This window comes from Scatophagus argus, chromosome 3 (genome assembly GCF_020382885.2).
Source record: "Scatophagus argus isolate fScaArg1 chromosome 3, fScaArg1.pri, whole genome shotgun sequence".
NCBI classification, from domain to species: Eukaryota; Metazoa; Chordata; class Actinopteri; family Scatophagidae; genus Scatophagus; species Scatophagus argus.
The window spans coordinates 11,179,353-11,193,661 of record NC_058495.1 but is presented as its reverse complement, the minus strand read 5'-3'; the positions used below and the strand labels follow the sequence as shown (position 1 = coordinate 11,193,661).

At 40.5% G+C, this 14,309-nt stretch overlaps 2 protein-coding genes across 5 annotated transcripts in view; one reads left to right on the top strand and one right to left on the bottom strand.

Moving 5' to 3' along the window:
* Positions 1–84: 84 nt before the first annotated feature.
* On the top strand, positions 85–5,190 carry abhd14b (abhydrolase domain containing 14B). Of its 3 annotated transcripts, none has more exons than XM_046383438.1 (4): positions 85–322; positions 1,521–1,735; positions 2,640–2,881; positions 4,370–5,190. In XM_046383438.1, exons 2-4 carry the CDS (start codon positions 1,522–1,524, stop codon positions 4,547–4,549), a joined length of 636 nt encoding a protein of 211 aa, XP_046239394.1. In that variant the 5' UTR covers positions 85–322; position 1,521; the 3' UTR covers positions 4,550–5,190. The 3 variants fall into 3 exon arrangements, with proteins under 3 accessions (XP_046239394.1, XP_046239395.1, XP_046239397.1); XM_046383439.1 differs by lacking the exon at positions 85–322 and adding an exon at positions 457–632; XM_046383441.1 differs by lacking the exon at positions 85–322 and adding an exon at positions 685–768.
* Positions 5,129–14,309, bottom strand: part of cacna2d2a (calcium channel, voltage-dependent, alpha 2/delta subunit 2a) — a 138,163-nt gene continuing 128,982 nt past the window's right edge. For both annotated transcript variants that reach the window (XM_046383435.1, XM_046383436.1), the window contains 15 exons: positions 13,756–13,853; positions 13,573–13,663; positions 13,408–13,470; positions 13,120–13,223; positions 12,912–13,010; positions 12,584–12,675; positions 12,431–12,478; positions 12,236–12,307; positions 12,003–12,155; positions 11,803–11,855; positions 11,580–11,635; positions 10,800–10,923; positions 10,407–10,516; positions 10,096–10,178; positions 5,129–9,168 (listed from right to left, as the gene is read on the bottom strand). In XM_046383435.1, coding sequence (XP_046239391.1) covers positions 9,046–9,168; positions 10,096–10,178; positions 10,407–10,516; positions 10,800–10,923; positions 11,580–11,635; positions 11,803–11,855; positions 12,003–12,155; positions 12,236–12,307; positions 12,431–12,478; positions 12,584–12,675; positions 12,912–13,010; positions 13,120–13,223; positions 13,408–13,470; positions 13,573–13,663; positions 13,756–13,853 — 1,369 coding nt within the window. In that variant the 3' untranslated portion in view covers positions 5,129–9,045. The remainder of the gene's footprint in view (positions 9,169–10,095; positions 10,179–10,406; positions 10,517–10,799; positions 10,924–11,579; positions 11,636–11,802; positions 11,856–12,002; positions 12,156–12,235; positions 12,308–12,430; positions 12,479–12,583; positions 12,676–12,911; positions 13,011–13,119; positions 13,224–13,407; positions 13,471–13,572; positions 13,664–13,755; positions 13,854–14,309) is intronic.

Below are 14,309 nucleotides of genomic sequence, written 5' to 3'. Positions count from 1 at the left end.
ACCTGTATTAATCATTAATGACGAGTGGCACATCGGTCCCTGTTCATGCACTTTTTTCATGACACTCAAAAACTCCGAAAACAGTGGAGGCTAACCGACGATTAAACCAAATATTTTGCAAATACGTGTCTGAAAGGGTTTTCAAATTGCTGCTAAAACACGAGCAGTTCTCTCTACAAACGCTAGACGTCAGTACAATAACTTGCAGAGTTTAGTTTTCTCTTGTGCTTTCCGGGATATAAAGTGAAACTGCAGCTGGCTCCATACTGAACTGCTGCCTTATTTTACAGGTTACTCATCGCGTCGTTACTGGAGGTGTCAGGTAAGAAGATGTGCTTTTATTTTCTCATCGTGTGTGTGACGCAGAGCTGAAAGTATCGAGAGGGGGCTCAGTATTACAAATGAAATGATCTAATGTGGACTTTGATCGGGCTGTTTAACCAGCCAGCTGTGCACAAACTCTTCTTTTACTCTCCCACTCATGTGGACAAGGCAGCTCAGTGGAACAGCTAAATAAAAGTCCATCAGTGAAACACGGGATGTGGGCAAATAAACAGCACTTTTGGCGTAATAGCGCATTTTAGCGCAATAGTGGAGCGACTTGCAGTGTTTGACTTGAAGCTGCGCCAGAGGTGTGTATTACACACACTGCTAACTTTAGTGGGTGAAGTTGTTGGTTTTATTCTGTTTGTTGTTCTTCACTTACAAAAGTGAAGCAAATAAAATTCCCACCAGCTCCCACCTGATACATTTATGAATAAGCTTCTGGCAAGGTGTTTTCTGTATTTTAAATAGGCTACAGTATTGATGTACTTTTACCTTACCTGAGTGTTTAAATTTTATGCTACTTTATGCTTCTTCTCCACTATATCTCAGACTTTTACACATATTGTTTAAAAGTTTACTTTAAGTTCCCCCTGTTGTTTATAACCGGTGGAGGATGAAGTACTCAGATTATTTTACTGAACTGAAACTGTTGAGCAGACGGTGCAGAAATCCTCTGTCACAAGTAGAAGTAAGTAAAAAGTAAAAGATATAAGCACACATGCCAGTACTTCACATTACAATACAACACAAAACAGAAGAAAGCAGCGACATTGTTGCCAGTTTCATTTGATTGATTGTTTCAGCTCTGCTTTATTTTCTTTCTACTGTTATTCTGTTTCTCGCACCATAACTGTACTTGTGTCACTTCTGTGTAGTCTGTGTATACCACATCATCTCAGCTGAGGGTCTGAGGTTACAGGGGTGTTGCATGCTGGTCAGTTTCTAAAACCGTGTCAGACAAATGTGTAAATGCGTAAATAAAATAAAACTTCAGTGCTTTGTTTTCTTTTGCCACAATGCTGTAAGGAGTATTAGGATCCTTTAAGTAAAAGTAGTTATACCGCTATAACACTCGTGTAAAAGTCCAGCATTCCGAATTCAACAGAAGTAAAAGTACAGACTGTTGTTTTGTGTTGCCAGGTTAGTGAGAACCATGAAAAGTAAAATTTCTCCTGCTTTTTTTTCCTCTTCAGGATGTCAGCTGTTAAGATGACAGAGGGGTGTGTGCAGCTGGTGGGCTGCAAAGCGCCGCTCTTCTACAGACAAAGTGAACCCGCCGCTGGGGAGGCCAGGATGTCAGTTTTACTCCTTCACGGCATCCGTTTCTCCTCAGAAAACTGGCTCAACATCGGCACTATGGACACTCTGGCCAAAGCAGGCTGTCGTGCCGTCGCCATCGACCTGCCAGGTGAAGTCTGAGGGGAGCAAGCTTGATCTTTTTCAATGCTTCACACACGGCTGGACAGCCAGGCAGAGCAAGCAAGGGTCCTAAAAGCCCAGGCTTCACTGGGTCTGGTGATTTAATTACTGAAAGGGAATTTCTGCCAGTAATCTATAGTATCAGCTACATTATTGCTTTATCTTGTGGCTCTTGTATCTTTTAGTGTGTCACAGTGAAACTTGTTTATTGTTTTAGTTTAAATTGTGCTCACATGATGTACTGTCTTTAATAAAGCTGCGTTTCTTTCATATACCACAAATGAACTGACATACTGCAGTTACAGGAAAAATGAAATCTTTTAAAATCTGTTAAATCACTCCTCTGTAATTTCCAAAAAAGTTTTCCAAAATTTACCTTTTCAAAAAAAAAAAATAATGTGGGATGAGAAAAATAATGAAATTAAAAGTGACATGACCGTGAAGCACACTACTCGGCAGGTTTTTGTAAATATTGAATTAAATATTTATAGGTGACTGGAGAACTTAAATGAAATTGGACAATTTTTAAGCCTTTTTTTTCAAACTCTGCCACTTTGAGACTACTGCAATTGACGCAATTGGCACCATTTTAAGTGTGCCGAATTAGCTATTGGCACCTGTTTGTGTACTGGCAGCTGTCATTGGGTTACTTTGATACTGAAGAAAATCTAAAAACAGTTTGACTGATTTGTGAGCCCAATAAGGATCAAAGTTCCTTCATTGCCTCCCTGAGCTGTGGGGTCACTCTGACACTCCTGTTGTTTTCAGAACACCTGCATGCTCTTGTCCCTTTCACTTCATAAATTTTGTCTCTTCCTCTTCGTCTCGCAGTTTGCAAACCTCTGATTTAAAGCTCCTGGCATCCATCTAACGTGAGTTTTGTCTGTCCACAGGACTCGGTCGGTCTAAGTCCGCTGAGGCCCCGGCAAAGGTCGGAGAACTGGCCCCAGCAGGTTTCCTGAAAGAGGTGTGTGAGCAGCTGAACCTGAGCCCGGCAGTGGTGATCAGCCCGTCCCTCAGTGGGATGTACTCCCTCCCCTTCCTCCACCAGCACCAGGACCTGATACGAGCCTACATCCCTGTGGCTCCCATCTGCACAGACAAATTCACAGCAGAGCAGTACCAGAGTGTCAAGGTAGAATCTTATTTGGCACTGCTTTATAGTCCTTTGCACTTTCCTTTTTTTTACAATATGTGTGCTCTTCATTTCCTTTTTAAAGGATAACTTGAGCAACTGTGAATGTCAACCACATTTTCCTTGCAACTGCTTCTCTTCTATTCAAAAGAGCCGGTGGATGCGGCCACGAGGGGAGCAGATATCATGTGGCTTTATACTTTCACACGCCGCAGGCTTTCATCCAGCTCCCAAATATTTCCAAATTAAATTTCTTAGATGGCAAACCAAGTGAATGTAAATTATGCATGAAGGAGACGTGTTTGCTACTGTAAAGGTGTTCCCCTGTAAAAAGTAAAAGAGCAAGAGAATCGTAGTCGCTAGACGTCCGTTGACTTCGGGGGAAAATATCGTAGCAGTAAAGCAGAGCAAGTCAGATGCTGACAGGAAAATAACTAGATACAGCAAACTATATTTATTTGACATATATAATCACTAGATACTTTTCATGTTGAGATTTTTGACAAAATATATGAGCTTATCAACTTTAAATTCTGCTTACATATTAAGCTGTGTAATTACAATACAATAATAAAATAAATAATAGTATAACAATCATGGGTCATTTCTACAGTACTTTTACTATTTATATAATACATACAGATTTGCTATTCTGTATATTTTGTTAATAAATTTCCTTTGACTCCCAGTTTGTGTTACTCAGTCTGCAAAAACAGTTGCATAATGCCGTCTGTGGCTCTGACCCTGATGATGACAGAGTACTGTCATCAAGGTTTTTTTTGGATTTGTTTTATAGGTTACAAACTGTCATGAATACACTGTTGAGTTGCATCGGAGAAAGTTTTGGCTGCAGCATTTTTGGAGCTTAACCCCTTAAATGGGATGTCTTCAGGAGGCATCAGAGTTTAAATCTCTCATCGAGCGAGGCGGGAGACGCAGTAATAGTTTAAATATGAGTTTAATGATGCAGTGAAACAGTGGCGTCAAGAAGAGAAGGTCAAACCCTGGCTCTTATAATGGAATACACTAGAGATTTAAAAGGCAGAATGAGCTCTGCTACTATTTTCTTCAGTTTGGACACCCAGCTTTATGTAAATTCAAAATGAAATCACTGGAGTGCACCCTCAGTGCAGGACCTTTCCTTTGTAATAAAGTATATTTATATAGGGGGATTTTAATTTTATTTATGTTTATCCACAGCTGATAAATGCTAATATTAATATCTGCCTGACTTATCTGTTCCTACTTTTATTCTTATTGACATCGAGACACATAAATAAGTCACACCTAGTAGAAATGAAAAGTTTGCTCTTATGTTTTATTAAAACCTGTTTGTTTTTTTAACTTGAGGTAAAATGTAGGACATTTAGAAAATCCATTTAGCTATGGGTTTAAATAAAATTTAAAAAGAGGGAGAGAGAGAGAGAATTCTGGAAATGATTCATCAGAAGGATCTCTTTGAGTTTTTGTGTCCCGTCTCTCTTGCAGGTCCCATCGCTCATTGTTTATGGTGACCAGGACACTCAGCTGGGAGAGCTGTCACTCAGAAACCTGAGCAATCTGGCCAACCACAGCGTGGTGGTGATGAAAGGAGCAGGTCACCCCTGTTACCTGGATGACCCGGACACTTGGCACAAGGCTCTTACAGACTTCCTTAATGCGCTGTGAAGCTCTTCTCTGTTTATCAGTGGACTCTCAACAACGCAGTCACACATAAGTGACTCAGATGAGCCACACAAATAAACACATTATATTCGCTCATGAGAAATCTGGGCCACAGTCGTCCTTCTGCATGACCTGATTTTGACTTTTTAAGTAGTGTCAGTAATAAAACTGGAAATCAAGAGAGATGAGATGAGGCGCAAATTTCTGAAGGAATATTTCTTCTGAGACGTACGCTTATTCAGTTTGCTGCCAGAAGTTAGATAAGAAGATTAACTTCCATATGCTAAATATGAAGGTACGGCTAACTTAGCTTAGCTTGAAGACTGTATTCAGAGGGAAGCAGCTAGCCTGGCTTTGTGCAAAAGTAAAATCAGAGGGGAAAAAAAAAACAAAGATAAAATGAATGTTATGTCTCATTTATGAATAATTAAGTGAAGTGTAAAACCCACAATGTACGGGTGTACAGGGGACTTTACAGGATTATGATAAAATTATGTATATCTAGATTTTATACTGAATGAGTTAAATCTTCACCTGTCTCATTCTAAAAAAAAAAACAAAAAACAAAACACCACACTGAAATGAAGTGAAAAATATGAACATTATTTAATAACTGATTCTCTGTAATAAACAATTTGAAAATATTTTACAAGGAGTCACAGACACAATATTTTACAAATTTTGCCCTCTTTTTTTTTTTTTTCTTTTTTTTAAGCTTCATCTGTACAAAAGAATGGAGCGACATGGACCAGTGCCCGGAAAAGAAAAAAAAAAAAAAGTCTTCCACGCACACCAACATTCACACTCACACGTACAAGAAATAAAACAAACCTAAAAGTAAATTTAAAACATTTTGACTTCAGATCTCAACTTATCAACAGTGCTGTATTCCTATATATATTTTTTTTAACTTCACTTAAAATTCGGCTGATTTTCTTCTTTTTTTTTTTTTTTTTCTCTAAATGTTGCTGTTATTTTTTCACACACTTGTCAAACATGGTCACATAGCACCAGACTACAGACTACAGAATCACATACACACGTGTCTTTCCCACAGAGACGCACCAACACAGAGGCAGCGAGGGGTCGGGAGGGGGCTTTGTGAAAACCTCCCCATTCATTGTATTATTGTAGGGTTGGGTCCTAAAGCTGACCCCTCCCTCTCGTCACCAAGCTGCTCCAATTTTCTGTTTTTTCTTTTTTTTGTTGTTTTTATTTTCTTTTTTTTTTGGCAAAAGTAAATTTGTCAAATCACAAAAATCAGACGTGTGACCCCTTAGAAGAGTTTATCCAATGGGATGCACACGCAGACGTCACCACATGATTCCTCCATGACCTTCTGTTTGACAGGCCCGTGCTGCTCTGTGGAGACCCACTCCCTGAGCTTGCCTCTGACATTCCACCCGCTAACCCAACAACAAAAACAAAAACAAAACAAAACAAAAAAAAAAAAAAAACAAAAACACCTGGAAAGTGTCGTCCTTGGCTTACTTCTGCCTGGTGCTTGACATCTCCCCGCTGGGCATGAATAAGTGTCTTTACATGTTTGCTCATAGGTGTGTGTGCATAATGTCTCGGTGCAGGTGCAAAAACCGTCAGTCTACATACTTAGTTTATGCGTGAGAGTGTTTATACGTACAGAGCCGGGAAAAGAGAGGACGTTGCAAAGAGTACAATTCCACAGACGTGTGTAACGCTCATTTACAGACAGTGGGATCAGACAGGATTAATGGCACAGGACAGAGACGAAAGAAAGAAACAAAGGAAAAAAAACAAAACAAAACCAGAAAGGTAAGACTGCATCTGGACAGCACTCCACACTGAAAGGAGCCCACTAAGAAATACAAGACTTTTCTTTTTTTTTTAAACAGTCTTTTGTTCAGATTTGTTCAGAGCTTTGCTGCAGTGACTGTACCAGAATGTTTAGTTAATGTCAAAAAGGTTGAAATTTTCATGTGAGACATCCCAACTGGGCAATACGGTGAGGGTTTGGGTTGGTGTGAACACTGAAGGTTGGAGGAATTTTGACATTTAAAACTCTCACCTGTTTTCAAGCATTTACGGGAACAGGCATCAATCAATAAAGAATCATTCTAAGACATAAAAAAAAACAAAATTAGCACTCACTATGCTTACTGCAGAACATCAAGAAAATCCAGGGAAAAGTAAATTAACTGAAGGACCTAATAGTGTGTGTGTGTGTGTGTTGATGGGGGGGTATTAGAGCTCCATACTGTGTAACACTAAGGCATTTGGAGAGGCTTTGTTAACTACGTTGCATTCGAAGCAGAAAACACTGATGAACTGCACATTCTTGAGGACACCTCTGCTCCCTTTGATTAAAATGTAGGCAGACTGATGGTTAAGGACCAATTGTTTTTGTTTCAGTAAAACCCCTTTGTTTTTTTTTTCCTCCACAACACTGAATTTTGTCCGTTGTGACATAAGAACGGGGGGAAAACAGCTATGATATCACAACTGTCTTCCCTCATACACTCCACAACTCATTTAAAAGACATTCCACTTTTTTAACACAAATCACACACACGCATCCATACACAACAACACACATGATTCAGGCAGAACTAGAGCAGTCAGGTGGCCCTAAAAAAAAAACGCTCTATGGGCCAATTAAGTCGCTGTATACTGATAGTGTATCATAGCTCTATACATGGCTTTGTAAAGGAACAGTATAGTAACTCCATATGATGGCAGTCAAGGTGGCTCTGGAAGGGTACAGCGACCACAGCCGAGAGGGCAAATACATTAAGCTAGAACCGGTCAGGCTCTGCGTAAAGCTACTTCTATAGCCAATGGATTCAGTCTAATGGACTCCTGTGTGATCCAAACCCTTGAAGGTGGCTGCTTTATAAAGGTACTATACAGTAGCTCTACTCTTATACAGCCGATGTGGTCCACAACAAAGTGCATCAAGGCACTATGAAACAGAGCAGCTCCTAAACATGGGAGTCTAAATGACTTTTCACACATTGTAAGGATCAAATGATGAACTATGACAGATTACGACCAGACTTCTACTGACATGTGACCACCATATTTAGTTGCCTCTTCTGCACTTTTGTCGGAAATGTTGAAAAGCCCCCTATCCCCCCAGCAGCGAATGGTTTTGAAGTTTGAAAAACAGCAGTCAAAGGTAATACAAGCCCCCCCTTGAGAAAAGAAAAGACCCACCTGGAAATACTATGAGACATGAGACAAAGATGTTGTGTGTCAGTGGTGAGAACAGAAATAAAGCACGAATACAAATATGTGATTAGGAGCATTAGTAGAGGTTACTGGAGAAGCCTCATGAGGATTGGCAGAGGTGAGCTTTCGCATCAGAGAGCACAGGGATTCCTTCTTTTTTTTTTCTTTTTTTTAACATCAGTCCAAACGAGAGGTCAGAATGGTCGATTGATCCTAAAGGAGAACAATACACAACATCGGCAATGCTCCAGTCACCAAACACTGATTCATATTTTACAGCTGTCTGTCAAATAACGCTAGGCTTAAATGGTAAATATAAGAGAAAAGTACTTCCAAAAATGTGGTCACTGTCATGTAATTACAATACTCCCCAGAGGATATCTTTTAAAAGCATTGATCTGTAACTAGATGCTGCGCAAAATGAATCAGTATTCAGTTTCTGACTTCCTCCTCTTCTTCTCATGGTTTGTTCTAAATCTAAATCAGAAACCATTTCTTCTTCATGTTTTGGCTATAAAAATAAGACCACACGAAAGTCTATCTCATTTTGGCAACAAGATATAGTGCATAAATTAATTCATGTCTTTTTAAGTTAACACCTAACAACTTCCTTTTCAAATTAAAAACTAAATATACTGTAATGTTTGGAATACTCATCACTTCAGCAGTTTATACTTAACATTTGTATAGTCGACAGTTCTTTTTTTTCTGTTATTTTCTTTTACGGTGGCTATAACTGGCTGAATGGTCCACAGCCTCTCACGAGAGGAGAACGACAGAGCGGTGAGACTCAGAGATGGAGGAGAGAAGAAGAAGAAGTCCCACCATCTGTCTGACAGACAGAGGCGAAGGTGGACGGACATCATCCACTCTCCAGTCTGTATGAGGCAGGAGGTCTGTGACGAGGACATTGACCTGTCCTCTTTCCTCTTCCTTCTCTGGGTGGTGGAGGTGGTGTTGTGGTCATATGGGGAGGGGGGGAGGTTGTTTTCTCTTTTTAAGACATTGCCAGGTGATGATCCAGGTGGTCCAGCACCACCCACTCCTCCAGGGGATGAGGGATAACTAGCTGAGGACACAAAACGCCCGGCTAAGCGACACAAACTGAAGCGAGCTGGATAGCGCGGCACTCAGGGCTTCCAACTTGCCGTCATGGGAAGTCCCATTATTACCTATGACTATATCGTGGGGAGGACGTAGGGGTACGAATTTGGGAAGTGGAGTCGGAGGGGTTTTAGATCAGGGAAGAAGCTCAGGAGGGCTAAAAGGAGGATCGTTGGAGGAGAATGGAATTAATGTAGTAGAGAGTGAACGTGGGGGCTGACGGCCGGATAAAGCAGAAGCAGCTGAATGAGCAGTAAGGTGTAGAGGGGGGGACGGAAGGAGTGGCCTCGTCCACAGTCTGATGTGTTCTCCTGCAGAGGGGAAAATGTAGCTCTAAGTACACATCTAATACACAGGTGCGTGTTTCAATACTGCATACAGACCCAATTATGGACTGTTAAAGGAGCAATTCAATATTTTGTGAGATTCATTTATTTGCTCTCTTTCTGAGAGTTAGATGAGAAGAATGACATGACTCCTGATGATGATGATGTCTGTCTATTAAAGGTGAAGCGAGAATTTCATGTAAAGCAAAGACTAGAAACAGCCTGGGAACAGAACCCACCGACCAGCAAACCATAAGCTCATTAATCAACAGATATCGTATGTTGGCTCTGTAGACACCTCAGCAGTTTACTCAATAGTTACGTTATGGCTGACAGCTGTAGAGTTGTGCAATTGTAATGTCAACATTACACACTCAGTAAATGCAGTGCACAGTCTTGTAAATACGGAGTGATTTCTGACACAGTCTGTGCGCTCGCCAGTGACTTCCTGGAGCCTCTTCTCATCTAACTCTGGAAAAAGTGACTAAGTGTATTTACAAACAGGTCAAACTGTTCCCTTAAAGACAAAGAATTACAGTTGCTGAATTGCTCATTGTTCATGTTATTAAATAAAGCTGAACTGAATATTAATAAGGATATTTTCCACTATCACAACAATGTTTACAAAACCTCATATAAAAATATTCAGCCTGACTTGTAAAGTAATGAACTGCATTTTTCTGCTTTGTATTACATCAAATCAAATTCTTTATGTGTTTAAATCAAACTTAATTTTTAGCTTTTGACTGCAGCTTGCTCAGTCATTAATGTGGATGAGAGAAATCACAGATTATAAGTTTACATGAGCACAATTAGCAGCCCTATATGTATGCACTACAGGTGGGTCTTACTCACAACCAGACTGTTTGTTTTTACTTGAATAACTCTGCTTATTGTGCCTGAAAATCTTACAGAGATGTTACTGTCAAAGCAGGTGGAGGGCCCTTTTCGATAGCGTGCCACCGTCATTTCATCACATGGATTATCCTGTTTGACTGAAAATTGACTCAATTAAGGAATATTAAAGCCCTTTGAATTTCTGCTTTTTTGCAACACTTCATCATCTGCCCACACACGGTTTCTTCAAACTGTGCTACATGTGCAAGTAACTGGTCACAATTCATGCCATTCTGCGATAAAAATAACCTTGAAATGAATGGGAAACATCTGTGTTTCCACAGGTATGTTTGATAAGGAGATAGCATCAATGAGAAAAAGGATACACTCCTCCTCCTCCTGGGACAGCTTCTCTATCTCGCAGGTGTTGCACGGCATCTTCTCCGCCACCACAAACAGCAAGTTGGTGTTGTTTATCCTCTTGGCATGAATCAGCCTGCAGAGAGGGAGACAACTCTGTCAACAACCCCCCTCTGCTCGCTTACATCACAGGCTCATTTGCTAATGGATCAGTGAGATTCATGAGAGAGTCTTATAAGGCTCATTTAGCCAATGATGTGTCCGTTTCATTAAAGCTGAGACGGTTTAATCATCAGCAGAGTTTATTAGCTCCAACAGAAAGACGAATCCGTCTTGCTAACTGTGCCTCTGTCACGGTCCGATTCTTTGTGGTGCGTGCGTGTGTGTTTACATGTGTGGAATTTGTCATGTGCACAGACCTTGAGCAGTTTCCACAGTCTTGCAGTATATTGTAGGAGCTGCTGAGATTACTTAAGTAGTACTGGGTCTGGATCATTACACAACTTCGCTCTTTGGAGTCGAATCCTTCTGCATCCACCTCATCTGCAGTGTCATCAGAGCACATAGATGTAAGAGCAAACGATTGAGAACATATGATTCTAAAAATGGGATTACAAAGATGAACATCTACATGTGTCCTTGAAAAATCAGGAGGAAGATGATTTTTCAAGGACACATGTAAAAACCAAATTCAAAAATCATCCTCCTCCTTCATCATTTCTGTGTACAGTTTGTGTTTACAGTTTGAGGCTTGAAAAGTGTAACAAAGTGTGGAAGGACAAACAAATTTCATGAGATAACTGTACACTTTCTATACTGATACAAATATCATTTAACCACTGGTCACCGCACTCAGTGCTCAGAAATGGTTCAGTGTTTTCAGAAATGAAAAGATTGATAGTATATCTGACATTTTTGATTGTTTACATATTTGTCCGTTGAGGTATGCTGAAGTGTTAATCAGTGACATTGGAGGTGCCGGTGAGTGCGTTTTGAATTTTGGACAGACCTCTGTGCTAAGATAAGCTACACACCTCATTGCCCTAGATTAATATGTAACACACATATTAATTGACATTGGTTTGATCGATCTGCTCATGTAAATCTCGGCAAAAAATTGACTAAGATTCCCCTTCCTTTAAACTTTGTAAAACACAGAGGTAACATTTAATTATTGAATATATCTCACTTGTACCCACCTGTGACGAACCAACTGTGATAAGCCAGTCCATATATAAACTGCTGGAACAAGGACCTGTGGAGACAATTAAGAATAAAAAAATGGGGCTTAATAATTACTTCTAACAATGTATTTTGCAATGAGTATAGCTGTGTACTAGGAGTGTCCATCTGTCTCTTAAGGTGCAGTATGTGTGTACTGTATGGAACTGCTGTGTTTGTTTTTTGCTTGAGGACTCTCACCATGCAGCTGCTGATGTCCACCAAGCCAAGTTTACAAAATCTGCAATAGTGGGCTGCGGAAAGAAACCGAACGTCATATCAACTGGATCACACACATATTTCAATCCATCAGTCTCTCCATATGCCATTCAGGACATTATCATCTAGGCTACTGTTTTCATTTATCACGTTTCGTCCTCCCCATAACTAAATATTCTTACCACAAACACTCCTCTGGGTGCAGCTCCGGCTTCACTGTTGGGCACCCGTTCACACACAGACTGGTAGTCAAACGACTGCTTGCGGTTGTAGAAGGAATTGTTGTAGAGAGCGTACATCAAGTAGGGATCGACATCGCTGAAGAACATTCCAACCTGGAGAAAATGAGAAACGCTGGTCAAACTGACTGTAGAGATCAGTGAGAAACCACAGTCAAAGTGAAAAAGCACTTCACCTTGTTCCAGTCGTCCTTCTGATTAGACATGATTAAGAATCCACCGTCATCTATTAAATAACACAGGAGGTCCTGCACATGGAGATAAAGTTGGATTGTTTATTAGATGCACTGTAAAAAAAAGTGTACAGTCCTATAATACAGTACACAGGGCTGAAAACAGGAAGGTCATTAAAAATTTGCAGAAATACTTACATCACTGTTGGCTTCGCAGTCCATTTCACAGCCCCTGTTTGGGCCACACTGTGACAGAGAAAAAAATAATTAGCAACTGAACGTTCTAGAAACACTGCAGAAGACTTTGGTTTGTAAATATAAAATGCAAATCTTTATATGTATATTCCTTACAGTATTTGAGCCTTGACGGTTGTCTGTGTGGTTGCTGGCAAGAATCTTGAACTTATCAGTCCAGGCTTCAAGGTCTAATTTCACTCCAACCACTGAGAGAAAGACAAGTTAGGAAAAGGGATTCATTAAGAAAGGTTCAAAACAAAAAAAAAAGAAGACAGACGCACATAAAAGGCCAAACAAGCAGATGCAGAATGTGTCAATAAATACAAAGTGACAACAGACACAAACACAGGCGTGTAATTATAGGTGCTCTGCTCTGACATATTTTCTTTAACAGCTATCATCATATGGTTTTTTTTTCTCATTGTTTAGAGCGTGAGCCCACCTGCAGGCTTGATGGTCTTCCCTCCCACTGTGAGCTCCACGGCCGTGCTGACCAGGATCCCTATGGTGTCATTTTCTGGGTTCAGCAGCTCGTCCCTGGCTTAAAGAGGCAAACAAATGGAGAAACAAGCCAGGAGGGGGAGGTGAGCCACAGCACATTATGAGGCTCAGCGTGAGATATACAAACCAGGACTGAAGGTATCACTCACCTGCACGATAAGGCGCTCGGAAGATATAGCCCTTGTTGTCGAGACTGCGGCGGTAATAGCTGGCATTAAACGGCTCAGGGTCTTCCTCCCAGGTCTCTGAAGCCCTGAGTTTTAAAAGCACCGACACAGAGCTATGAGTCTCTGATGCACAAGCCTCCTGCCATACTAACTGTTTAAAGAGCATTTCAAATGTTCCCAACTTAAAGAAGAGAATAAAGTTGGAAAACATGACAGAACTACAGAGCAGCTGCAGGGCAGACACACAGCCTTGATGACGAGGGCACCTACTTGTTTGGAAACACTCTTGTTATGCCTCCGTCTGTTGCAGCAAACACAGCCAGAAAGCCATATCTAAATGTCAGGATGGAGAAAAGAGACAGAAATAAAATGTAAATCTGATTGAGAGTCAAATCTGAATATGCGGTTTCCTCATCACTGGCTAAACGCACTCACGTGTTCAAGTCTTTATTCTTCCACACTTTCTCGACCAGCTGCCTGATGATTCCGGTGTCCAGAATCAGGTTATGAAGGAGCAGATTGTCACCTAAACATGAGGACGCAAACAGTGACATCAATCACAATAAAATAATAAAATCAAATGCTCTGTGCAACGTGAAGGAGAAGAATGAAACTCACATTGTTTGGAGTCCGGTGTCACTTTCTCCATGAGAGCAATGAAGTTGAGCAGGAACTCGGTGTTGTTGTTGGACAGTTCCAGATCATTGCAGTACTCTCTGAGGAACAGATGTGACATTTTAACGCAGAGAAATCTGGTCAGATCAAACACATTCATGCATTTACCCTCTGTCTTATCTGTCTTTTATAGAGGGACACACAGCACAAAGTGGGGGATGCATGAATACATGTGTCACTTGATGCTATTATGTGTTGCATGCACGTCTTAAGGCTAAAAGCAATTTGTTAAGACGGCTGTCAGTTAAAAAAAAAAAAAAAAAAAATGTGGACAGGTATCACAATGGAAGAGTGATTTTATCAGAGTGCTTTAGGCTGCAGCTGGAGGCCAGAAGGATTTAATAACAAAACAGCACATGCAAAGACAATTTCACTCATTTTTTTTTTAGCTTTTTTTCTGGCACATTTTGTTGCCCAATATTCATTTTATTCTTCCTCTTGCATTTATTATTCTTATCTTACATTACACTGAACAACCAAACTGATGACATCCGATG